The sequence below is a fragment of the Symphalangus syndactylus genome, chromosome 22 (genome assembly GCF_028878055.3).
Source record: "Symphalangus syndactylus isolate Jambi chromosome 22, NHGRI_mSymSyn1-v2.1_pri, whole genome shotgun sequence".
Taxonomy (NCBI): Eukaryota; Metazoa; Chordata; class Mammalia; order Primates; family Hylobatidae; genus Symphalangus; species Symphalangus syndactylus.
In genome coordinates, this window is record NC_072444.2 from 27,871,292 (window position 1) to 27,897,631 (window position 26,340).

The following is a 26,340-nucleotide window of genomic DNA, read 5'->3' on the forward strand; positions in this document are numbered from 1 at the left end:
TGAAACCTCATCTCTTCTAAAAATACAAAAAAAAAAAAAAAGGCCAGGCGCGGTGGCTCACGCCTGTAATCCCAGCACTTTGGGAGGCCGAGGGAGGCGGATCATGAAGTCAGGAGATCGAGGCCATCCTGGCTAACACGGTGAAACCCTATCTGTACGAAAAATACAAAAAAAGATTAGCTGGGCGTGGTGGCGGGCACCTGTGGTCCCAGCTACTCAGGAGGCTGAGACAGGAGAATAGCGTGAACCTGGGAGGCGGAGCTTGCAGTGAGCTGAGATTGTGCCACTGCACTCCAGCCTGGGTGACAAAGCGAGACTCCGTCTCAAAAAAAAAAAAAAAAGCTAGGTGTGGTGGCACGTGCCTATAATCCCGGCTGCTCAGGAGGCTGAGGCAGGAGAATAGCTTGAGCCCAGGAAGCGGAGGCTGCAGTGAGCCGAGATTGTGCCACTGCACTCCAGCCTGGGCAACAAAGGAAGACCCTGTCTTAAAAAAAAAAAAAAAGGCATACATGGAAAAATGACACAGAAGAAGCATCCTAGATCCAGGTCACAGCCTCACTGGGTCTCTGAAAGTCCTCATGTCTACGGACCAGTGTCAGGCAACGTTTTTTCTCTCTCCTTGGTGCAACTACAGAGCTTTCGGTTTGGGGCTTGGTGGGTGCAAAGATGAAATTCATGCTGTGTATGATTTGTGCACTGGCAACGTGTGTCTTATCAACATTTCCAAGGAGAATTTGCTCCTGGGGAAAGTCAGCAGGGTCCAGAGAGCAAAAGGATCATAAAGCCAGGTAGGCCCAGGGGAGAAATAGCCGGTCTTTAGGTGGCTGGTGCAGAGCAGGTGTCACTTGGGAGGTAGAGCACACCTGTTCTCCCACCTGATCAAGGATGGAGAACAAAGAGGCGGGAACCCCTCCACCCATTCCATCCAGGGAGGGGGTAAGTGCCAAGACTAGGAATCTGTCACTGTCCCTCTCCCACCAGCTGTGCAGACCTGTGGAGGGAGGTGAAGGTCCTGGAATGCTTTTAGCAAGGAGCGGGTAGCGTGCTTCCCTTTCCTTCAGGATAATCAGGCCTGGGACAGCCATGTGGAGAAGCAGCTGTGCTCAAACCTCGTGGCTCAGACATGGGCCAGGGTGGCTGAGCGAATGCTGGGAGAGCGGATGGTGCTGGAGATGCCTCTCTCCCTTCCACCCCTGCTCCCCTCCGCTTCCCCTACCCTTAAAGATCGAGGGGAGATGGCCTCTGAAGAATGCCCGAATCCTGCCCTTCTCTGTCTGGTTGTTCCTGGGTGTGCAGAGCTACAGGCTGTGGGCAGCCAGGCAGCTAAGTGTGAGGGCTGGGGTGAGGACATGTGGCACAGGAGTGGGGTGTGGAGGGGGCAGTGGGGAGGGGGCGTGCACCAGGGCCTTGGCTCTAGGACATGGTCAGAGACCCTACCCACCTGCTCCTCAGACTTTGGCCCTCAGGCCAGTTCCCTTCCAAGTTGCCCTGGGTGTTGTGGCAACCACGGAAAGCCTGGCTCTGAGCATAAGGGGACTGCCGGGGTTTTCCTAAGGGCCTGTTCTAGAGGCAGAGGCAAGCAGTGAGTCCCTCTGTCTGGGATGCTCTTCCCCCCCGATGCTCACACGGCTGCTCCCTCTCATCCATTCTGGTCCTGGCTCAAAGGGCACCTGCTCAGAGAGGACTTCCCTGCCCTGCCCGCCCTACTGAACACAGTGGCTCATTCCCCACAGGCTGCTACCCCACCCATCACCCTGTTTTATTGTCCTCACAGGATTCTAGCTTTTTGGAATTATCATCTTTGTCTTTCTGGGACGGGGTGGGCTCCCCTCACTAGAAAGTAAGCTTCTTAAAGGCAGTGCTTTGCTGGGCCTTTTTCCTAAAGCATCCCCTGCTGCACACTTGGCCTCCAGGGCCTAGCACAGGGCCAGGCACGTAGGAGATGCTCAGATACATCCTCAAGGAGGGAATGAATGCGTGCAGAGACCTCATGCCTCTCAGCCCCAAAAAGCCCCAGCCCTGCGCCACCTCCTCCTCTTTTCTGGGGCACGGCCTGGGCTCCCCCATCCCCCACTTCCAGCCCAGGCTGGAGGGTGGTGGAGGCCCAGCCACTCCACTTCCCCAGGTCCAAGCCCGCAGCGTCCCGACCTTGGACTTGTCTCCTACAGCGGCTCCAGCCCACGCTGTTGCTGGCGACACTGAGCGCGGCCTTTGGCTCAGCCTTCCAGTACGGCTACAATCTCTCTGTGGTCAACACGCCGCACAAGGTGGGCACAAGGTGGGCCGGGCAGCAGCTGACCGGGGTCGTGGGTGGAAGGTAGCCGCCATCTTCCTCCGTGGAGGCTTGCCATCTTGCCTCTAGGAGGCGCTGTCTTGCCTTTGGGAGCGGCCATCTTGCCCTAGTACTCTGGATGCCCACCCCTGGAGACCAGGGCATGGCAGGAGGTGTTTCCCCCTGGAGTGTCGTCCTTTCCAGGCACATTGGGATGCTGGGGGACCTGGATTCCCGGCCCAGTCTTTCTGGGCCTCATGTCCCACTGCTGTCATCTTGGGTAGGCCCCTTGTTGATTGGAAAGAGAATGGGGTCAAAGATTGAACTCTGTGGCATTTAGGGATTGGGGCAAAGGGGAAAAAAGGAAAAAGAGAAGGGGCCCTTGCAGGTGTGGAAGAACCTGAGGGCAGAGTGTCCCCAAAGCCTAGTAAAGGATGAGAGTCAAGGAGGGAGGGACAGCCTGTGCTGATGAGCTCAGATGAGGACTGAGAACTGACCACAGGCTTGACCTTGGTATATGTATATGCTTATGCTTGTATACATATATTAGCATGTCTACATACACCGTATTACATTTGTGTGTGTATTACGTATATATACATATATTAGTGTACTTACAATTATTACCATGGATGGAACCTCTGAGTCAAGGAATGTACCATCACTTAATCACATTTAATGCTAACACATTCTTTATAAGGTACATCTTATTTCCATAACTGATGAGGAAATTAAGGTTTCTGGAGGTTCTATAACTTGCCTGAAGTCACACAATTAGTAAAAATATTTCCTGGGCTGGGAGCGGTGGCTCACGCCTGCAATCCCAGCACTTTGGGAGGCCGAGGTGGGTGGATCACCTGATCACCTGAAATCAGGAGTTCAAGACCAGCCTGGCCAACATGGTGAAACCTCATCTCTACTAAAAATACAAAAATTAGCCGGGCATGGTGGCGGGTGTCTGTAATTCCAGCTACTAGGGAGGCTGAGAAAGGAGAATCACTTGAACCCCGGAGGCAGAGGTTGCAGTGAGCCAAGATCACGCCACTGCACTCCAGCCTGGGTGACAGAGTGAGACTCCATCTCAAAAAAAAAAAAAAAGAAGAAGAAGAATATTTCCTATGGTGCCTCTGGCAGAGTAAGTCTCTCAAAAGTAAATTAAAAAATTCTTTTTCTTTTCTTTTCTCTCTCTTTTTTAATAGAGACAGGATCTCCTTATGTTGGCCAGATTGGTCTTGAACTCTTGGCCTCAAGCAATCCTCCCGCCTCGGCCTCCCAAAGTGCTAGGATTACAGGTGTGAGCCACCATTCCCAGCCAAAAGTAAATTTTTTTTTTTTTGAGACAGAGTCTCGCTCTGTTGCCCAGGCTGGAGTGCAGTGCCACAATCTCGGCTCACTGCAAGCTCCGCCTCCCAGTTTCACGCCGTTCTCCCGCCTCAGCCTCCTGAGTAGCTGGGACTACAGGCGCCCGCCACTGCGCCCGGCTAATTTTTTGTATCTTTAGTAGAAACAGGGTTTCAGCGTGTTAGCCAGGGTGGTCTCGATCTCCTGACTTCATGATCTGCCCGCCTCGGCCTCCCAAAGTGCTGGGATTACAGGCGTGAGCCACCGCATCCGGCCAAAAGTAAATTTTTTTGCACCCGGCCAAAAGTAAATTTTTTAACAGTGAATTTGTAACAATCTTTTTGTTCAGCCTAGTTTCTCATTTCAACACATCATACAGTAGATTTTTTGATTCTCAGGTAATAGTAGGGAATCAGTGGGTTTAACTGTGTCTTATAGGTGTTAGCAGAAAAACCTCTCTGTAGGATGACAAGTGGCCACTGAGAACACTTTCTCATTTCTCATGAATTGCCCAATATTCTTAGCTGTGGATGGGGCAATGTTTTCCAGGTCTTCAAGTCATTTTACAATGAAACCTACTTTGAGCGACACGCAACATTCATGGACGGGAAGCTCATGCTGCTTCTGTGGTCTTGCACCGTCTCCATGTTTCCTCTGGGCGGCTTGTTGGGGTCATTGCTCGTGGGCCTGCTGGTTGATAGCTGTGGCAGGTAAACAGAAGGTGCACTGCTCCCACTTAAAATTCACGCTAGTAAGCCACACTGTCTCTGGGCATTTGTGCACCTGGTGGGGAGATGTGTGACCCTGAAAATCAGGAGATCTGAAGTCTAGTCTCCACTTGGCCACAGTCATCATGACCTTAAACCAGTCCCTAAATGTCTCTGGGATTTCTTTCCTAGGCAGTTGCCTGGGAAGAGCATTCCCTTCCGTCACCTGCCACAGAGGTGGTGCAGCCTTTGAGATCAAGGTTCTTGACGGTACTTAGCTTAGTGCCTTGTAAGCACTTCCAGTGGGTGTTCAGTAAATGCTTGTTTATTGGGTTTCATTCCGGGGTCAGGTGGCCATGGCTCCAAGTTCTAAGAGCTGCAGCCTCTCCCCGCGTGTCCTTCTCAAGTTTGTTACTGAGGCTGGGGTCAGGCTGAGTCACGCTGCCGGCCACTGTCTCATAGATACGAGATTGTTTGGAAATGAAGACTGGGCAGGTCTTTGAACTTTGCTTGGCTTACACAGATTCACTAGTCATTCTTCCTAAGCCCAGGTGCTCCAAAGACGTGACTCCACAGATAAGGAAAGACACACAGGCCAAGGTTCCCAGGAGGGCAAAGCGTGAGCCTGGGCTCAGGGTGAGGCCTGGTGGCGTTCCCTTAGGTCAGCCCACTCATTCGGATTCACGGTTACACTTGGGCGTGGTGTGCCAGCTTAGGCAGCTTGCAGGAGTGACTGGAAGGCCCTCTAGTGAAAAGTCACTCAAAAAGCCGAGCAATTCCATTTTCGGGCATAGAAAAAGATAGTGCTGATTGAAAATTAATTATCTATTAATTAATGCAAGATTCATAGGCCCTCTTCTTGCATATACTTGATCGACAATTAATTTGCCATACATTATGCGCTGGAATGAAGAAACTATTCACTCTAACGTAATTATACCATAATTCAAGCTTTTTTGGGTCATCCAGACTGTGATGTTCTCAGCTAGACCGAGAGTGATTGGACTGTTCTGGAAGCCCAGTCTTGGCCTCCACTTCCTTGTCTGAACTCATTTTCCAGATGAAGAGCCTGAGTCCAGGAATGTGGTGGTGCCAGCCTTGCCCAGTGGGGTCCTGACAGCCCCAGCCTCCCCTCCTAGTCATCCGGAAGGGCTGGGAGGCCAGAGAAGGGTGGGAACGTGTCGGGGCTGCTTAGTCTTTTTGGGCCTCCTGGCTGGCTGACCCTCCCCCATCAGGGTCTGGGCTCTGGTGGCTGCTCCTGAAGGCTGTGGCAGCCCCAGGGAGAGAAAAGTGGCCTGAGAACCCTGGCCTGCTTGTCTGTGGACGGCCTGGTCAGTCCTCAGTGTGGCCGACCTGGGATGTTTTCATAGAGTCCTCACCGCCCACTCCCTGCTTTGGCACCAGAACCCCGCCTTCCTGGCTTACTCACTCAGGGTCCCAGCGGTCCTCAAAGAAGTGTGCAAAGTGTGAGACAATCACAAAAGTAGTCCTGGGGCTGCTGACAGCTTCATCACCCCCAGACCTGTAGGGGTGTGAGGAGGGAGCACCTCCACCTGGAGGTAGAGAGAGAAGAAATAAAAAATGAATACCAGGCTGGGCACGGGGGCTTGCGCCAGTAATCCCAGCACTTTGGGAGGCTAAGGTGAGAGAATCACTTGAGGCTAAGAGTTTGAGACCAGCCAGGCCAACATGGTGAAACTCTGTCTCTACTAAAAATACAAAAATTAGCTGGGCATGGTGGCGCATGCCTGTAATCCCAGCTACTTGGGAGGCTGAGGCAAGAGAATTGCTTGAACCCGGGAGGCGGAGTGTATTATTCCATTTTCATGCTGCTGATAAACATATACCCGAGACTGGGCAATTTACAAAAGAAAGAGGTTTAATGGACTCACAGTTCCACGTGGCTGGGAAGGCCTCACAATCATGGCAGAAGGCAAAGCAGGGGCAAGTTACATCTTCCATGAATGGCAGCAGGCAAAGAGAGAGCTTGTGCAGAAACACTCTTCCTTATAAAACCATCAGACCTGGTGAGACTTATTCACTATCACGAGAACAGCACCGGAAAGACCTGCCACCAGGTCCCTCCCCACAACACGTGGGAATTTAAGATGAGATTTGGGTGAGGACACAGCCAAACCATATCACGGAGGTTTCAGTGAGCCGAGATCCCACCATTGCACTCTAGCCTGGGCGACAGAGCAAGACTCCATCTCAAAAAAAAAAAAAAAAAAAAAGAGTATCAGGATGCACCAGCCAGCAACCCCACAGCTCAGGAGCTCTCTGCCCTCTTTCTGGTCCACTGCCATTCTTCTCCTGTGCAAAACCCAAGCCAAAGGCAAGGGCGTGGGGGGCGCACAGGAACCACTGCTGCAAGTTGGCATAGGACCTAGAGCACAGAGTCAAGCAGATGAGTGGATCACAAAGGCAGCAGGATGCACCCGGCATAGTGCTGTTTTTCAGGCACTCCCTCTCCTTCGCAGGCTTGTGGTTTTTCAGCCTTGGAAGGGATCTTAGAAATCATGTAGTCCCATTCTGCACCCCACTCACTGTAGGAATTCCCTGTTCAATGTTCCTGACAGTCATCGTGTCTAGTCTAGAAACCACCAGCGACAGCTTGAATACCACCAGTGATGGGAAGCTCTCTACCTCCTGGGGCAGCCCATTCTTTGTTCCTGCCCTCCCCTTTTCAGGCAGCTCCGATCGTTAGAATGCTCCCCTCCCCAACTTCTACCCCCACTGACCCCAAGTCTTCCTTCCTGGGATGTCTGCCCATTTGCCCCTTCTTCCCATCTGTCTTAATCAGCTCAGGCTGCTACAGCCACAGACTTAAACAACAGACATTTATCTTCTCACAGTTCTGCAGGATAGAAATTCAAGATCGAGGTACCAGCAGATCTGTTTCCTGGTGAGGGCCTTCTTCCTGGCTTGCAGACAGCTTTCTTCTGGCTGTGTCTTTTTTCTTTTTCTTTTTCTTTTTTTTTCTGAGATGGAGTCTTGCTCTGTGGCTGTGGATGGAGTGCAGTGGCACGATCTCGGCTCACTGCAACCTCTGCCTCCCGGATTCAAGTGATTCTTCTGCTTCAGCCTCCCGAGTAGGTGAGATTACAGGCATGTGCCACCATGCCTGGCTGACTTTTGTTTTTTTATTAGAGATGGGGGTTTCACCATGTTGGCCAGGCTGGTCTCGAACTCCAGACCTCAAGTGATCCACCTGCCTCAGCCTCCCAAAGTGCTGGGTTTATAGGCTTGATCCACCACACCCGGCCTGGCTGTGTCATCACAGGGCAGAAAAAGAGAGTGGTTTCTTGTATGTCTCTTCCTATCCCATCGTGAGGGTCTCACATGACCTATTCACCTCCCAGAGGTCCCTCCTCCTAATCCCATCACACTGGGGTTAAGGCCTTCAACATAGGAATTTGGGGGACACCATTCAGTCCACAGCCCCCCGCTTCAGCTCTTTGTCAGGCACATTCCCCGCGCCTCTGTAATGACTGCCTGCAGAATAGGAGCTGGTGTTGGGAGGGCTTCCACGGCCTCCACGCACCCCTGCCCTCTGGTCTCACTGTCTTTGCAGAAAGGGGACCCTGCTGATCAACAACATCTTTGCCATCATTCCCGCCATCCTGATGGGAGTCAGCAAAGTGGCTAAGGCTTTTGAGCTGATCATCTTTTCCCGAGTGGTGCTGGGAGTCTGCGCAGGTACCTGGGGCCCAGGCTCCGGCTCAGCCTTGGGGGAAGGGTCTCTTTGGCCAAGGCTGGAAGCAGGAGCAGATGAGGTGTCTGGCTGGCTCTGTCTGCCTCTTTTCATTTCAAGACATCCTCCCATCTGCATCCCCAGGCCTTTGCAAGCCTCATGCTTGTTTTTTCTTAATTAATTAATTAATTAATTAATTATTTTTTAGAGACAGAGCCTCACTGTGTTGCCCAGGCTGATCTCAAACTCCTGGGCTCGAGTGATCCTCCTGCCTTGGCCTCCCAAAGTCCTGGGATTACAGGTGTGAGCCACTGTACCTGGCCAAAGAGCTAGCCCCTTACTAGCCCCTTCCCTTTATTTAAGGATCTTTAGAAACACACTTTCACCTTGAAGTACAAATAACCAATAAGGTTTTACAAGGTATCTTCCAAGGAAGATAGATAATTTAAACTCAGTAGTTTCTTAACTACAGTAATTTATTCTATTAATAAAAGTTAGACAAGCAATCTGTGCTTTAGAAAAATCAGAAAATAGACCAAAGCAAAAGTTTTATCGTTAAGTCCCAGGGACACACGGAGGCCTAGGAAACAAGCGGCCCAGCCCGGCGGCTAGAAAGGAAAAGGTCTCCTCATCACATCCTGGTGATTCCCCTGTGGGGGCTGAGGATTCTGGAGGGATTTTGGCATAAGTCCAAACTAAACAGTCGAGGTTGGCCTAGCTCCATCTCCACGGAGGGGCTGACAGCATGGAGAAGCCCCAGGATTAGGAAACGGAATTGAATTGCATCTCAGGTTCCTGCATTTGCGGTTTGCCTGCCCTGATTTCTGATGTGCCCACACCAGGCATCTCCTACAGCGCCCTTCCCATGTACCTGGGAGAACTGGCCCCCAAGAACCTGAGAGGCATGGTGGGAACAATGACCGAGGTTTTCGTCATCGTTGGAGTCTTCCTAGCACAGATCTTCAGCCTCCAGGCCATCTTGGGCAACCCGGCAGGTAACCGGCAGCCGCAGAGTTCACGCTAGGTCCAGTCTCTCGTTTGGCTGTGCCAGGTGTTACTGACGGATCGAGTCAGATGAGGCCTGAGAGGTGACTTTAGGGTCAGGTGTTGGGCAGTGTGGTGGGCAACGGGATGGGTGACGGTGGTCGGGGCTGTTTTGGTGAGTGACAGGGACAAATTGTGCTTGGGAATGGGAATCAGGGGCTCGGAGGCAGGTAGGGGTTTTGCTATAAAGGGAAGGAGAGAAGTTGGGGAAGCGAGGTCGAGAGAAGAGGTTTCTTTCAAGCCGTGAAAAATGTCAGCGTAATTTGGCTGCCATAGGAATGGCCCAGCACAGAAGGAAGTTGATGCGGGGCAAGCAGGTTCGCAGCCGCCGTCTCTGTCACTGGGTGGCTGTTTTCTTCTGGCAGCCTCTATCTTCCCAGTGAATTAGGAGGCAAGGCCGTTGCCTGAGAGCGAGTGGGGGTCGCGGTGGAGATTTAGGAGAGAGGAGTGTGGCCCTCTAAAGATCCGCTGAAAAATCACTGACATGAAGCGTATTGATTAATAGAAAAGGCATGCAAACGTATTTAACCAGATTCGCGGAGCCTTCAGAGTGAAGAGCCAGAGATAGAGGGGAAATCGTCCATTTTAGTCCAGGCTCAACAGAATATGGACAGCCGAGTAGAAATAGAATTGGACAAAAAGGGTCTGATGCGATGTAAATGGACTGAGTGGGGAGACCCCGTGAGGCCTGTCTGTGTAGGTTCTTCTTGGCCTCTGTGCAGCCTTCCTTCCTTCTGGGTGTGGGGCAGGACCCTCTGCAGAATGGGGGCCTCTTATGACCTACAGCCAATGGCATTGGTCAGAGATTTTCCTTCCGGCCATTTTTGTTTGTTTGTTTGTATTGTTTTGTTTTGTTTTTTGGGGGGGGGTTGTTGTTGTTGTTTTGAGACAAAGTCTCACTCTATCACCCAGGCTAGAGTGCAGTGGTGTGATCTCAGCTCACTGCAACTTCTGCTTCCTGGGTTCAAGCAATTCTCCTGCCACAGCCTCCTGAGTAGCTGAGATTACAAGCATGTGCCACCACGCCCAGCTAATTTTGTATTTTTAGTAAAGATAGGATTTCTCCATGTTGGCCAGGATGGTCTCGAACTCCTGACCTCAGGTGACCCACCCATATGGCCAGTTTTTACCTAGAATATTTTTAGGTTTTATGGAACTGGTTTTGGGGAAAGGGCATCCGGTTTGTATGACCTGCCCAGGAATCCTGACTAGAGATGCTAGTTTCTAGGGTTAGCCTCGGGGGGAATGGGACTGAGACAGGGGGACAGGAGAAGGTCAGAGAAAAACTTTTGCTTCTGAGGGCGCTGCTGAGGCCTTCATTTTGGGGTATTGTTTTTAGAGCCCCAACAGGAGAAAGTGTGAGACACTCATGGAGGGTGGAGGGAAAGAGGATAAGAGGATGGACCACCAGGCGGGCCTGAATGAATGTGGCCAGCAGTAAAAGCCCACGAACCCAGTGGGGTTTCTCCTTCTTCCTTTCTCTTTCTCTCTTTCTTTCTTTCTTTCTTTCTCTCTTTTTCTCTTTCCCTTCTTTCTCTCTTTTTCTCTTTCCCTTCTTTCCTTTTTCTTTTCTTTCCTTCCTTCCTCTCTCTTCTTTCCTTCCTTCCTTCCTTTCTTCCTTCCTTCCTTCTTCCCTCCCTCCCTCTCTTCCCCCTCCCCCCCCTCCCTCCTTCCTTCCTTCCTTCCTGGTCTCACTCTGTCACCCAGGCTGGAGTGCAGTGGTGCAATCATAGCTCACTGCAGCCTTGACTTCCCAGGCTCAAGCGATCCTCCTGCCTCAGCTTCCCAAGTTGCTGGGACTACAGGCACGCACCACCATGCCCAGCTCTCTTTTTCTATTTTTGTTGTAGAGACAAGGGTCTCACTATGTTTTCCAGGCTGATCTCTAACTCCTGGGCTCAAGCAATCCTCCTGCCTCCGCCTCCCAAAATGAAGGGATTACAGGCATGAGCCACTGTGCCCAGCCAGGGTTTTTTATAGACATTTCTGAATGACCCAAATTCTGCACATATTCCTTAATGGGTGGATTTGTCTTTGTGGTCCCCACAGTACCCTGAAGAGGTTCAGAGACTCAGAACCTGGTGGGTGCTCCATGAAAGATCATTAACAGTCATGATTCCTAAACTCCCAGAGCGACTGAATATTAAACCGTCAATTAGAGAGACATCAGCTGGGGAAGCCACCGTGCATGACGCTCAGCACCTGTGCCTCATTCAGCCCTCACCGCTTCTTGCCTGAGGCTCAGAGACGTTAAAGAACTTGTCAGCTGGGTGCAGTGGCTCATGCCCAGCATTTTGGGAGGCCAAGGCAGGAGGATCATTTGAGCCCAAGAGTTCATGACCAGCCTGGGCAACATAGCAAGACCCTGTCTCTACTAAAAATTAAAAAAAAAAAATGAGCCAGGTGCGGTAATGCACGCTTGTAGTTCCAGCCACTCAGGAGGCTGTGGTGGGAGGATCGCATGAGCCTGGGAGATTGAGGCTGCAGTGGGCTATGATTGCACCATTGTACTTCAGCTTGGCCGATAGAGCTAGACTCTGTCTCAAAAAAAAAAAAAAAGAACTTGTCCACTTCCCACCATACCAGCAGGGGTGCGAGGTGGATGGAAACCCCATTCTCTTAGCGGAATCTCCGTTCCCCTCCTTAGGCCAAGCCATCCAGAAGGAGCTCACTCAGACCCAGCGCAGGGTCTAGGCCCTGCCCTCCACGGCCCTAATGAGGCAGAGATTATCCCCTTTCTTGCTATAAAAGTAGGAACAAGACTGAGCTCATTTTCTCCGGGGTTCAAGCATTTAAATCATTGCCTGTTCTTTAGAGAAACGGTGTTCTTCCTGCAAAATAATTAATGACACGTAAATTTTTATAACTATAATGATTTCCTCCGTTTTGAATGTGGAACCCATTTGTAGGAGGACCCTGGTAAGAATGAAGTCCCCACAGTCCTTGGTTCACACATAGGAGCGTGACCTTCTAAGCACAGTGGTGGGCGGGCCAGGGGGTGCCCAGGCCCCGGGATCCTGAGTCCTTGGCTCCTTGCAGGCTGGCCGGTGCTTCTGGCACTCACAGGGGTGCCTGCCCTGCTGCAGCTGCTGACCCTGCCCTTCTTCCCCGAAAGCCCCCGCTACTCCCTGATTCAGAAAGGAGATGAAGCCACAGCGTGACAAGGTATGAAGTCACCGGCCACTCTCCCAGGCCCTGCCCACCCCAGGGACCAGGCAGAGCCACGGTCAGGGCCAGAGTCAGGATTGCCATAGGTCAGGGGTGAGAGCTGGGAGCTGAACAGGGTGGGGGGGTGGCAATTGGGGCACGGCCAAGGTCAGGTCAGGGAATGGTGAGCTCAGGGCCAGCATGGGGGCGTGGGGCCTGGCCTGCAGGGAGACGGCCCTCTGAGGGGGTGGTTCTGCTCTCTGCAGCTCTGAGGAGGCTGAGAGGCCACACGGACATGGAGGCCGAGCTGGAGGACATGCGTGCGGAGGCCCGGGCCGAGCACGCCGAGGGCCACCTGTCCGTGCTGCACCTCTGCGCCCTGCGGTCCCTGCGCTGGCAGCTCCTCTCCATCATCATGCTCATGGCCGGCCAGCAGCTGTCGGGCATCAATGCGGTACGTGGGACGGTGGCCAGGCGGGGAGAAAGACGAAGCAGACCCAGGCTTCACGGATAGCAACACACAGTTCCACCCACAGAGGCCTGGCCTGGCAGTGGGGCCAGGAACAGCCCAGGCAGAGCCAGATGTCAGGAAGAAACCTCAGTCCTCCCTGCCTCCCTGCTCTGCCTCTCCCCACATGCCAGCTTCATTTTTCTGTGTTTCCCGGTCCCCAGAAGGAATGCTGCTGCCAATAGTCCTTTCCCCTCTGTACAAGAGACCAGCTAGACTGAGATGAGCTGAGGTCTCCTAGGTCCAAGCTCAGGTCACCAGGCCAGGGTTGGTAGGCCCAGCCTGGGTCAGGAGCCCACCTTGGGCCCACTTGGCTGTGATGTTTGTGGCATCGCTTTCTGCGACCATGGCTCTTTGGCTGTAACTGTATCTAACCATGGTGTGAGGGAAGGGTGGAGATCTGACAGAAGCTAAAACACTGGAGATTGGGTGGGTGACCCGGTTGCTCCAGTGGCGTGTCAGGAAGAGGTGGCCTTGGCCTCAGGGATTCATGGATGTTTAACCAGTGATCGTGGGAGGGTGGATGGCCCAGGTGGGAGCCACCAGATGTGGAATAGCACACGTGGCTTCTCGAAGGGCTGTTTGTGCCAATGTCCTTGGCACAGGGCCAGAAGACAGACTCAACTTGCAGTTGGCTTGGCCCAGAGTGAGAGGTAAGAAGTAATTCTTTGGGATCTGAGCTCTTAGAGTAGCTGAATGATGGAGGGAAAAGTGCTCTTGGAGGTCGTATGGTCCGACTCCCATTTTAGAGACACCAAACCTGAGGCTCAGAGAGGGAGGAGCCGAGCCCCTGGATTCCAGGGCAGCGCCGGCCTCCACCCTGGTGTCCTGACTCCAGGTCAGGCCTCTTTTTCCCACCACCTGCTACCCCCTTCCTGTCCCAGGGTCCCCAACCCAGGCTTGCAGAACTGTATATGGCTTGAGTTGAGAAAATTAAGCCAGTGTCCTGGGTCTTCAGGCCTCTCCTGACAGCCCTGTGTTTTTGTTTAGATCAACTACTATGCGGACACCATCTACGCATCTGCGGGTGTGGAGGCCGCTCACTCCCAATATGTAACAGTGGGCTCTGGCGTCGTCAACATAGTGATGACCATCACCTCGGTGAGTGAGCAGGAGGCGTCTTTCCTGCTGGAGGGTCTCTGGCCAGGTGCCGCCAGGCAGACAGGAGCCCCACAGAGTGAACTGAGTGCTGGTGGCCCTGGTCCTGGGGTCATTTAAGGGACATGGACTTTAGGATGCACACATACTAACTACCTGCATGACTTTGATCAGAAAATTCAAAATTCCTTCAGATCCGGGCACAGCAGCTCACACTTGTAATCCTACCACTTTGGAAGGCCAAGGCTAGCGGATCACTTGAGGTCAGGGAGTTTGAGACCAGCCTGGCCAACATGGTGAAACCCAGTCTCTACTAAAAATACAAAAAAATTAGCCAGGTGCGGTGGCGCACACTTGTAATCCCAGCACTTTGGGAGACTGAGGCAGCTGGATCACTTGAGGTCAGGAGTTCGAGACCAGCCTGGCCAACATGGTGAAACCCTATCTCTATTAAAAAATACAAAAATTAGCCAGGCGTGGTGGTGGGCACCTGTAATGTCAGCTACTTGGGAGGCCGAGGCAGGAGAATCACTTGAACTCGGGAGGTGGAGATTGCACTGAGCCGAGATGGCACCACTGCACTCCAGCCTGGGCAACAAGAGCGAGACTCTGTCTCAAAAACAAAAATAACAACAACAAACCTTCAGATCCAATTTCTTCCTTTTGTAAAAATCATTATGGTGACTGCAATACATGGTATTCAAATGCAGGTACCACTTTTTGTTGGTGCAGTATCATGATTTCAGAGTTTACTATTTAAAATCTGAGCTACTTACGCTTTGATATATATGTTGTATGAAAAAGGGCCAGATGATCATGGCATTCCTTTCCTGAGACCATTTTCAAGTTATCTTCTGATTATTTTGATTCCTATTTCTTGAGTTGCCAGTGATGGTAAACATTTTCAAGAAAGTTATCTATTATTTGCATTTTCCCCAGAGCTAGTTTAGGTTCCAGTCAACTCTCAGAAGATTTAGAAGGGCAGGGAGGGAGAAGTTAAGGAAAACAGTGGGAAAGGCTGACAGGAAAATTAAGGGAAGAGGATGGAGGTCCCCAGGTTGAAGTCTCAGCCCCTTCCTCCTGCTGGATTTCCGTGGCCCCATCCCCAGTTTTCCTCTGGGGCAGGATCCATCTTTTATCCTCAGAGTCCTCCTCCTTGGGGATAAATGACCATAACTAGGATCTGCTTCCTCATCATCCTACCTGCAGCAACCCAAGCCAGAAAAATACCCTTTCCCTCTCCCTGGAAGAACAGCATCTGGGAACCAGGCATAGAGCAGGAAATTGACAGTATTTCCCTGATTTTTGGGGTGCATTTTGCTCCCATCTGGCCCTCCTGAATGGCAGTGATAGTCTGTCTGTTGGGATGTTGGGAGGACATGAGTCAGCTAACATGAGTCAAGGGGATATAGAGGGCCGGCTCTGGTCAGCCATTAGGGATGGAGTAGAATTGAAATGGCATTAGAAGTAGAAAAGGAGCTGAGTGCAGTGGCTCACGCCTGTAATCCCTGCACTTTGGGAGGTTGAGGCGGGCAGATGACCTGAGGTCAGGAGTTCGACACCAGCCTGGCCAACATGGTGAAACCCCATCTGTACTGAAAATACAAAAATTAGCCAGGCGTGATAGCACATGCCTGTAATCCCAGCTACTCGGGAGACTGAGGCAGGAGAATTGCTTGTACCCAGGAGGCGGAGGTTGCAGTGAGCCAGGGTTGCACCACAGCACTCCAGCCTGGGTGACAGAGTGAGACTCCACCAAAAAAAAAAAAGAAGTAGAAAGGGAAGGAAGAAGTCGAAAGAATGCTGGTCACAGGGAGTGTGGCCTGGGCTTGGATGTTGGAGAAGGAGCTGGCTGAGTGGAGGGGCCAGTCCATCAGGTGGAAAAGTGGGGAGATGAGGGGCCCCCCATGATGTGAGCCCAGATTCCAGATGGCCTCAATGTCGAGTGGAGCCCCAGAGAATAGGAGGGGGCTATTTTTATTCTTATTCTTTTTATTTATTTATTTTTTTAAACATAGAGACAGGGTCTCACTATGTTGACCCAGCTGGTTTCGAACTCCTGAGCTCAAGCAATCCTCCTGTCTTGGCCTCCCAAAGTGCTGAGATGACAGATGTGAGCCACTGTGCCCAGTCCAGGGGCTATTTTTAAATGTAGGTTTTATTCTTATTCAGGTATGGTGAGGCCAACAGATCAGGAGGTGGCTACTGCTGGAAAGACAGTTTGTTCCTCACAGATCCCATGAGGAGGGTGCAGTCCACGCCATGCAGGGCCTGCGGGGAAGCCCCGGAGTTGGTCAGGAAGCAGATGCATGAAGGGGAAGTGTGAGGATGAACCTTTACCGTGGTTCCCACAGAAAGGAACGGGCGAGGCAGAGTGAGCAGGTTTAGGAGTAGCTGGTGTGAATAATTTCCTCAGGCTCAGGGCCACAGGGGCTGTCCCAGCTGTCTGGCCCCTGGCCCCCAGGGTGTTAGGACAGGTGATGCTGGCCTTGAGTGTGAAAGCTCAGCAAAGGAGGACCTGGGGTGTGGGCCTGCATTGTTGGTTTACAGATGAAAGAGGCACTCAATCCCAGACAGCGGTTTGTTTGCTATCAGTGGGGTGGGAAGGGCAGTCCCTCCAGGGCCATCAAGGTCCCAAGATGTCAAAGCATCAAACACAGAAACTAGAAAATGTGGTTATTCCAGTGGGTAGCAGGGGTGCAGGGAGCCAAGATCCAGGAGGTCTGGAAATGACCAGAACAAGGAAGGGTGGTGGTGAAGATCATGAATATCTGACCCATGTCAAATCAGCAGCCTGCATCCCACATGCAGGCAGCAGGGGTAAGAAAGGGGCACCTAAAAGGTGGGGCATGGTGGCTCACGCCTGTAATCCCTCCCTCCTCCTTTGGGAGGCCGAGGCAGGAGGATCACTTGAGGTCAGGAGTTCAAGACCAGCCTGGCCAACATGGTGAAACCTCATCTCTACGAGAAATACAAAAATTAGCCGGGCATGGGTGGCAGGTGCCTGTAATCCCAGCTACTTGGGAGGCTGAATTAGGAGAATCACTTGAACCTGGGAGGCAGAGGTTGCAGTGAGCCGAGATCGTGCCACTGCACTCCAGCCTGGGCAGCAAGAGCAAAACTCCGTTTAAAAAAAAAGAAAGAAAGAAAAAAGAAAGAAAGGGGCACCTAAGAGGGGCCCACAAAAGGAAGTGGAGGCTCGGCCCAAGAATCGTGGGCGCCAGGCCAAGGCGGCTCCTCACCGCCCCCCTTCCCCTCCAGGCTGTCCTGGTGGAGCGGCTGGGACGGCGGCACCTCCTGCTGGCCGGCTACGGCGTCTGCGGCTCTGCCTGCCTGGTGCTGACGGCGGTGCTCCTATTCCAGGTCTGACCTCATTTCCTGCCCCCTGGGTGGGGAGTCATGGTGAGGGTGGGAGGTCCCCTGACTGAACTGGGCTCGCTGCACCAAGTGGTTGGTTCTGAGTCCCACTGATGGCATGCATCCTGCCTAGAAAAGTACTTTGCAATGCCCCATCCTGAAGTGAACGTCACAGATGGCTTCATTTACCTACACCTGCACATGCAAATAAGTAACCAGGTAGATGATCCAGCTGTCATGGGAAAGAGAAACAAGGACAGTTTGCAATAACATATATGCTTCAATGCGTAAATGCAAGGATGCCACTGCATTAGAAAACATCTAGGGGCAGTGAACAGATGTGGATTAAGGAAAGACCAGAAGTCATCCCATTCAAGAGGTAGGAGGCTGAGCACAGTGGCTCACTCCTGCAATGCTAGCACTTTGGGAGACCAAGGCAGGAGGATGCATCGAGCCCTAGAAGCTCAAGACTAGTCTGAGCAACATGGTGAGACCCCCCCATCTCTAGAACCTGCAATGCTAGCACTTTGGGAGGCCAAGGCAGGAGGATGCATTGAGTCCTAGAAGCTCAAGACTAGTATGAGCAACGTGGTGAGACCCCCCCATCTCTAGAAAAAATACGAAATGTTACCTGGGTGTGGTTGTGTGCACCTGTCATCTCAGCTACTCAGGGAGCTGAGGTGGGAGGATCACCTGAGCCTGGGAGGTCAAGGCTGCAGTGAGCCATGATCGCACCATTGTCCTCCAGCCTGGGAGATAGTGAGACCCTGTCCCTTAAAAACAAAACTGGGAATCATATTTCAGTAAGACTAAAACACAGTAGACCACCCCAACAAGAAGTACATCATTTTAACTTGCAGTGTTCTCAGCCTGTATATATTATCCACGTTCTACGGAAGTGATGAAAATACATGGTGTGGCATGATATGTAATCTCTAAAAAGCAACCAGCACTCTGTGTCTCTGAGGCAGCCTCTCTGCTGTTGTTGCTTGTGCAGGAACCGCAGCATCGTCCTGAACCCTTTCAAATGGAAAATATATCAGCAATGCAACTGCACATGAGTACTAGAATGTGTGAGGAGCTCATTCTGTCATTTAGAGCCAAGATCTTTGCTCTTTTCCTTCTTTTCCAAGCTGCCCTCTCTGCAATGACTTGTCCTTAACCACCAGGGAGTGCAGAGAGCTTCATGCAGGAAAGAGCTGGGGGATTCAGGGAATCACCAGGAAGCCGGGGCCTGCAAGGAAAGCAAGGCCTGGCGAGGAACAGTGTTAGTGACGCTCATAAATCAATTTAATTAAAGTTTCCCTTGGAAGGAACTTTCTTCTCTAATTTTAAAAACAATATGTTCTCAGCCAGACGCAGTGGCTCACACCTGTAATCTCAGCTCTTTGGGAGGCCAAAGAGGGTGTATCACCTGAGGTCAGGAGTTCTAGAGCAGCCTGGCCACGTGGTGTAACCCCATCTCTACTGAAAATACAAAAATTAGTCGTGTGTGGTGGATGCCTGTAATCCCAGTTACTCGGGAGGCTGAGGCAGGAGAATCACTTGAACCCGGGAGGCAGAGGTTGCAGTGAGCCAAGATCGCAGCACTGCTCCAGCCTAGGTGACAGAGCAAGATTCTGTCTAAAAAAAAAAAAAGAAAAAAAAAGTCAATATAAGTTCTTAGTAGAAGCTTTAGGGATTCTAGGAAGTGAAAAGAGGTGAGCACGACTGAGTGCCACCTGCAGAGAGACCACCGCCAGTGACACTTCTGAAACCTGGGGGCATCCCCGGTGGCTCTTTCACTCCTTCTGTCCAACCAGGGGCTCTGCCTGAAAATGCACCAGCAGCTGCTCACTTCACACCGGGTCCAGGGCGGCCCCACCAACCCAGCCAGCCTCGCTTTTGCTTGAAGTGTTGAATGGCCCCCAACCCACCTGCCTTCTCTTTCTGTTGAAAATGAATCAGATCTTGTTGCTTCTCTGCTTGGAAGCTCCCAGTGCCTCCTCTCCCGCCTCGCCATCCAGCTCTGCTGCCACCTTGTCCCTTGAGGCCGTCTCATAAGTGTGACTACAGGGTTCCCTGGGAAGTTCAGCTGGGGGTGCCCGGTTAGTTTGGCTGAAGTCTGTTGACCTGGTTTTGCACTGGCTGTTCTCCTGGCAGTTGGGAGCAGAGATGGTGGTCTGCCGGCTCCACTGGTCCGGGGATCCTAGGAGTCTCCAGAGAATGGTAGAGAAAGTCTGGACCTCAGCTCACTCATGTTGACTGGGTGACTTCAGCCGTTGCTTGATCCCTGAGGGACTAAGGTTCCTCATAGTCTGTGTTCAGGGCCCTCTGTGCTCTGGTTCCGCGATTGTGGGATTGAAACAATCATATAGGCTGGGCGTAGTGGCACACGCCTCTAGTCCCAGCTACAGCAGGGGGAGGCAGGAGAATCTTGAACCCGGGAGGCAGAGGCTGCAGTGAGCCAAGACTGTGCCACTGCACTTCAGCCTGGGCGACAGAGCGAGACTCTGTCTCAAAAAAAAAAAAAAAAAAAAAAAGAAAAGAAATAATCATAGAGTCACTCAGAGGGCAGAGGAGTATCACAAAGATTAGATGAGTTAATATTTGTGATTTGTAAAGTGCAGAGAATAGCACCTGGCAGGAAAATAACTCAAATGTGGATGTCCCTCATTCTCCATGACGCTCATCAGGTGAGGCTGGAGGGAGCGCTGTGGGAGGCTAGAAGGCCTGGTTCTCACTGGCCTTCCTGTCTTGCCCACAGAGCCCTTGAGGTCCATGTAGGTGCCCAGACATCTAGGTGTGGCTCCTCCCTGGGGCAGGAAGGTGGGACCGGCAGGTGGACCCCTCCACATATGGGGCTCCTGGCCTCAGCCCAGACAGCCCTGCCTCTCCCCACAGAACAGGGTCCCCGAGCTGTCCTACCTCGGCATCATCTGTGTCTTTGCCTACATCGCGGGACATTCCATTGGGCCCAGTGAGTACCTGCATGCCTCCCTCGCCCCGGCCATCCTGGTCCATTCCTGGGCCTGACACACAGTCGGTGCTCGACACATATTTGCTGAGCGAATGGACGTCCTTGGTCCCCGTGCCCATGCGGATCTCACCCGTTCTTAGTTCTCAGCCTTGATGGCGCTGCAGGCCATGTTCATTCATTCAACCAGCCTCAGTCAGGCCAGTGCCGCACTGATCATCTGTGGCTCCCAGGGGGGCCCAGACTCAGGTCTGGCACCCAACAAGGAGATGAGCTTTTGCAGAGAGGGAGCTTGTGCCAGTCAGACCCCCCTGGGGCACCTTGGTTTATATCCATACCCTTCAGACACTCACTTTAGCCTCCAAGCCCACAGCACACCCAAGGCTCAACTGCCTTCTGTCCCCGCTGACCGCCAGCTACAATCCCTTATTACACTGTCCCCAATGTCCTGTTGCCAGTGGCTTCGGGCCTCCACCTGGGCCCACCTGTTGGGCAGCCTGTGAGACTCCAGACCCCTTCCCCGGTGTGTCCTGAGAATTGAACCTCCTTCTCCCTGCCTGGGGAAAGACACCGCTGACTGTGAAGATTCTAATTAACATTCCCTGAAGAATGTTCATTTTGAAAGCACTGTCCATAAATCAAAATGAAGGTATTAATTCATTCAACACCCATTGCTGGAATACCTATTTACACTGTGCTGTGTCAGGCACATGAATGAGACCACATAGTTGTATTTAAGGGTATTTAAGAAGTGGGATTTAGGCCTGGCATGGTGGCTCATGCCTCTCATCCCAACATTTTGAGAGGTGGAGGCAGGCTGTTCACTTAAGATCAGAAGTTCGAGACCAGCCTGGCCAACAAGGTGAAACTCCATTTCTACTAAAAATGCAAAAATTAGCCAGGTGTGTTGGTGGGCACCTGTAGTCCCAGCTACTCAGGAGGCTGAGGCAGGAGAATCACTTGAACCCAGAGGTTGCAGTGAGCTGAGATCCACCACTGCACTCCAGGCCGGGCAAGAGAGCAAGACCCTGTCTAAAAAAAAAGGTGGGGGTGGGGGGAGATTTAGAGCAGGACGCCTTCCCAGTGTATCTCAAACCTGGAGACAGCAGAACCTCGAAGGAAAAGTGCTAGTGTGTGTAGGAGACCTGGCCAGGTTCCAAACCATTCTGCCCCCACTGCCTATGTGTCACCTGGAGCAAGCCATGGTGCTTCTCCAAGAACAGTGGTGATCAGGTGTGCTGGGAGATGCGAGGTCAGAGCATGGGCTGATCTGACATTCAACTTAGACCTAAGGACTGTTGGCTGCTGTTGTTGTGGTGGACAGGAGGGAGGCAGGACAGATGACATCCCTTGCCGAAGCGTCCACTTTGAGGGCAGGGCCCTGGAGAAGGGGCCCGGGCCCCAAGTCACTGGGCTGCAGGAGTTTGCACTTGACATCCCAGCTTCATTCAGGGGCTTTGAATTCTTCTCCATGTCCATCCAGGGAGATCGGGCCTTTCCTTTTTTTCCTTCTTTTTTTTTTTTTTTTTTTTTTTTTTTGGAGTTGGAGTCTCACTCTGTTGCCCAGGCTGGAGTGCAACCTCCATCTCCCGGGTTCACAGATTATCCTGCTTCAGCCTCCTGAGTAGCTGGGACTACAGGCACACGCCACCACGCTGGACTAATTTTCATATTTTTAGTAGAGATGGGGTTTCATCATGTTGGCCAGGCTGGTCTCGAACTCCTGACCCCCAGTGATCCGTGAGACCGGACGGATTTTCAATGAGGCCATTTCACCACCTAAGTAGGGGATGGGAAGCTTGGAGGAGGAGGGACAGAATCTTTCTCTTTCTTTGTGTAAAGCTACAGATATGTATATATGCAGGACCTAAACAGACACACAGTATTAAAATTTCATGGGAGTGGCGATTAGGGAACAAAAATGGCTTTAGACATTTTAGACAAGGCTTCTTAAGGAGGCGATAATGAAAAACAGTTGTCCAAGAAAAGGTGTAGCCCTCAGGCGCTGCCATACCCAGATCCGCCATAGGAGGGCGGCACTTCCCAAGCGCGGGCGGTCTCAAGTCAGAGTGACGCCAGCGCAAAGGAACCTCTTTCAGAAAGCTCTGCTGCCTGTGAGCCGGAACCCACTCACTCCCGCTGCTCCCACGAAGCTTCCCATCCATTTACTTTCTGCAAACCTTCATGGAGCGTCATTGGCCTTGAAGAAGCAGCAATGGAAATTCAATTCCAGGCTCTCCAACCAGACTTTGCAAAGTGGATCTTTACAGCTCCTGCCCTGATCACACCCTGGTTTTGTGGGTAAAGGCAGGGTTCCTTTCCAGTCCCCAATCCCAGCTGGTGCTCTTGAGGGTCCTAGGTCTGAGGCTAGAGTGGGCCGCGTCCCGCCAGCCCTGGGGGATCCCTGGGTCCTTCTCCGCCCCACCCATCCTGCTCTGCCCTCCAGGTCCTGTCCCGTCGGTGGTGAGGACCGAGATCTTCCTGCAGTCCTCCCGGCGGGCAGCTTTCATGGTGGACGGGGCAGTGCACTGGCTCAGCAACTTCATCGTAGGCTTCCTGTTCCCATCCATCCAGGTGAGCGAGGGCCCCTTCCCCAACCCGCTCCACCGGGCCTACAGGGAGTAAGCTGTATTCCCCTTCCGCTAAGCACATCTATGAATCCAGCAAGGTGGGGACAGGCTCTCAGACACATCCAAGGGCCCACAGACACACGTGGCCGCACTGCCTCCAAACCCTTGAAGACACCGGTTTCCCAGTTACTGAAGGATGATCCCTTACTGACATTGTAAAGGGCTATTGCTTACGGGCTCTGGTCCGCCCAGCTCAAAGGCGGCAGAAAGCAAACAAAGCCAGAGCCAGGGTGCAGATCCCCCATCCTTCCTTCCTCTGTTTGGAAGATAAGATGGGCCACGAACTCTGCGCTCTCAGCACCTTCAGGGCACAGAGGCCATAAACCCCTATTATCAAAAGGTTAAGCAGTCTTTTTTTTTTTTTTAGACAGGGCCTCACTCTGTCACCCAGGCTGGAATGCAGTGGTGCAACCACAGCTCATAGCAGCCTTGACCTCCCAGGCTTAAGTGATCCTCCCACCTCAGCCTCTCAAGTCGCTGGGACCACAGGCATGGGCCACCACATATGGCTATTTTTTTTATTTCTTTTTTTATTTTAGGGATGGGGTCTTGCTATATTGCCCAGGCTGGCCTCAAACTTCCAAAGTGCTGAGATTATAGGTGTGAGCCACAGCATCCGACCAGATTCTTTTCAATAATAGGGTGAGGGGGAACCCAATTTTCTAGCTTTTTGTGTTTTTTCTGCAAACAATCTTTAGTGATCACAATTTTCTAGCTATATCACTCCTCCAGGAGTGAAACAAAACTGGCCACAAAGCAACTCCTTTATGGACTCACAAAGGCCTCGACCAGCATGGGTTATTTGTTGTTTGTTTTGGGGTTTTTGTTTCGTTTTTGTTTTTGTTTTTTTGAGACAGAGTCATGCTCTGTTGCCCAGGCTGGAGTGCAGTAGCGCAATCTTGACTCACTGCAACCTCTATTTCCTGGGTTCAAGCGATTCTCCTGCCTCAGCCTCCCGAGTAGCTGGGAGTACAGGTGTATACCACCATGCCCAGCTAATTTTTGTATTTTTAATAGAGACAGGGTTTCATCGTGTTGGCCAAGTTGGTCTCAAACTCCTGACCTCAGGTGATCCACCTGCCTCGGCCTCCCAAAGTGCTGGGATTACAGGCGTGAGCCAACGTGCTCAGCTGGATCAGCACTGTTGTCTTTCTTTGCCCCCTCCTGTCTTTCTCGTCTCCTGGTCTAGGAGGCCATCGGTGCCTACAGTTTCATCATCTTTGCCGGAATCTGCCTCCTCACTGCGATTTACATCTACGTGGTTATTCCGGAGACCAAGGGCAAAACATTTGTGGAGATAAACCGCATTTTTGCCAAGAGAAACAGGGTGAAGCTTCCAGAGGAGAAGAAAGAAGAAACCGTTGATGCTGGGCCTCTCACACCCTCTCCTGCCAAGGAAACTTCCTTTTAGTGGCCCTGCATCTGGGGAGCCCATATTTAAGGCTTCCTTCTATGAGAATGGGCCTCCCGGCCCCAGGCTCTGGGGAGGATAACAGCACTGAGGCTTTTGTTGTTGCCACCATTTAATTTCATTATGGATATTATTAAATACCCACAATAATGCATATTTAGCTGAGAAGTTCCAAGGCTAGCCACTGGGGAGTGACCTGGGGGAAGGGGCAGGCACGTGAATTTTGATTGGTTAAGGCTTGATTTTCCGATTCTACATTGGCGCCAAAATTTAAATGATGTATAGATGCACTTTTTTAAAGTAAAACTTTTCAAGTTCCACAATTGCTATGGAGACCCGAGCTGCCGTCATTGCGTCGATTAGGGAGTCCAGGGCTCTGAATGCCATTGCCTTCCTGGCGACGTGGCTTCCTTTCCCCACCCTGTGGCTGCAGGTTGCACCGTGAATCCCAGCCTGCATGCCCAGCTCTGTCCTGTCCATCACAGGGTGAAGGGGGCCAGCCCCTCCACACCTGTGGGTATTTCTCGTCAGGTAGGACGAGAGACTGAGAAAAGAAATAAGACACAAAGTATAGAGAAAGAACAGTGGGCCCAGGGGACCGGCGCTCAGCATACGGAGGACCCGTGCTGGCACTGGTCTCTGAGTTCCCTCAGTATTTATTGATCACTGTCTCTACTGTCTTGGTGAGGGGGATGTGACTATAGGGTAATGGTGGGGAGAGGGTCAGCAGGAAAACATGTGAGCAAAGGTCTCTGTGTCATACATAAGTTTAAGGAAAGGTGCTGTGCCTCGATGTGCACGGAGGCCAGATTTATGTTTGACTTTACACAAACATCTCAGCGCAGTAAAGAGCAGTATTGCCGTCTCACCTCCAGCCATAAGGCGGTTTTCTGCTATCTCAGTAAATAGAATGTATGGTCGGGTTTTACACCGAGATGTTCCGTCCCCAGGGACGAACAGGAGACAGATAGCTTCCTCTTATCTCAGTTGCAAAGAGGCCTTCCTCTTTCACTAATCCTCCTCGGCACAGACCCTTTACGGGTGTCGGGCTGGGGGACGGTCAGGTCTTTCCCTTCCCACGAGGCCATATCTCAGGCTGTCTCAGCGGGGAGAAACCTTGGACAATACCCAGGCTTTCTTGGGCAGAGGTCCCTGTGGCCTTCCGCAGTGCATTGTGTCCCTGGGCACTCGACACTGGAGAATGGCAATGACTTTTACCAAGCAGACTGCCTGCAAACACGTTTTTAACAGAGCACATCCTGCACAGCCCTAAATCCATTAAACCTTGAGTCAACACAGCACATGTCTCTGCGAGCACAGGGTTGGGGCTAGGGTTACAGATTAACAGCATCTCAAGGCAGAAGAATTTTTCTTAGTACAGAACAAAATGGAGTTTCTTATGTCTTCTTCCTACGTAGACACAGTAACAGTCTGATCTCTCATTCTTTCCCTCACAACAGGTGCCACGGGCAAGGGAGTAAGACCATTCCCAGTCCACTCTCTCTCCTCCTCTCCCTCCATTGGGGCAGTTGATATCTTCCTTGAAAACAAGGTGCAGGGCTGGGCGCGGTGGCTCACACCTGTAAACCCAGCACTTTGGGAGGCTGAAGCGGGTGGATCACCTGAGCTCAGGAGTTCGAGACTAGCCTGGGCAACACAGTGAAACCCCGTCTCTACTGAAAATACAAAAATTGGCCAGTGCGGTCATGTGCGCCTATAGTCCCAGCTGCTTGGGAGGCTGAAGCAGGAGAATCGCTTGAGCCTGAGAGGCAGAGGTTGCAATGAGCCATGATAATGCCACTGCATTCCAGCCTGGGTGACAGAGTGAGACCCTGTCTAACAAAAACAACAAAAAAATAGCACCTGCATTCTGGCCTGACCATGTCACTCCCTGCTGGGATCCTAGGCTGACTCTATCACTCGAGATGATAAAGCTGGAACCCCATTGTCATAACGTGGGTTTCCTGCCACCACCCCAAGTACTTCCAATCCTCTGTGCCTTTCTCCCTGGCGTGCTTTCATATGCCTTTCCTCCAGACGATCACAGCGCTGCCCAGCCTTCAAAACCCAGCTCGAATGAGCCTTGAGAACCTCTCCTGTCCTGTCCGGCGGGAGGTCCTCTCACCTCTGGGCTGTAGAATCACTGTGCGTCTTTTTCCATTGGCAGGCTTGTCA

General features: G+C 51.9%; 1 protein-coding gene across 1 annotated transcript; it reads left to right on the forward strand.

The window, feature by feature from the left end:
* The first annotated feature begins 885 nt into the window (after positions 1 to 885).
* SLC2A7 (solute carrier family 2 member 7) lies at positions 886 to 24,432 on the forward strand. The gene is given in 12 exon segments (XM_055262487.2): positions 886 to 936; positions 2,169 to 2,267; positions 4,163 to 4,323; positions 7,895 to 8,019; positions 8,857 to 9,009; positions 12,098 to 12,223; positions 12,472 to 12,659; positions 13,704 to 13,814; positions 17,073 to 17,174; positions 20,052 to 20,127; positions 22,571 to 22,698; positions 23,944 to 24,432. Coding segments are annotated over 12 exon segments (1,542 nt in total). The 3' UTR covers positions 24,166 to 24,432.
* The last annotated feature ends 1,908 nt before the right edge of the window (positions 24,433 to 26,340 follow it).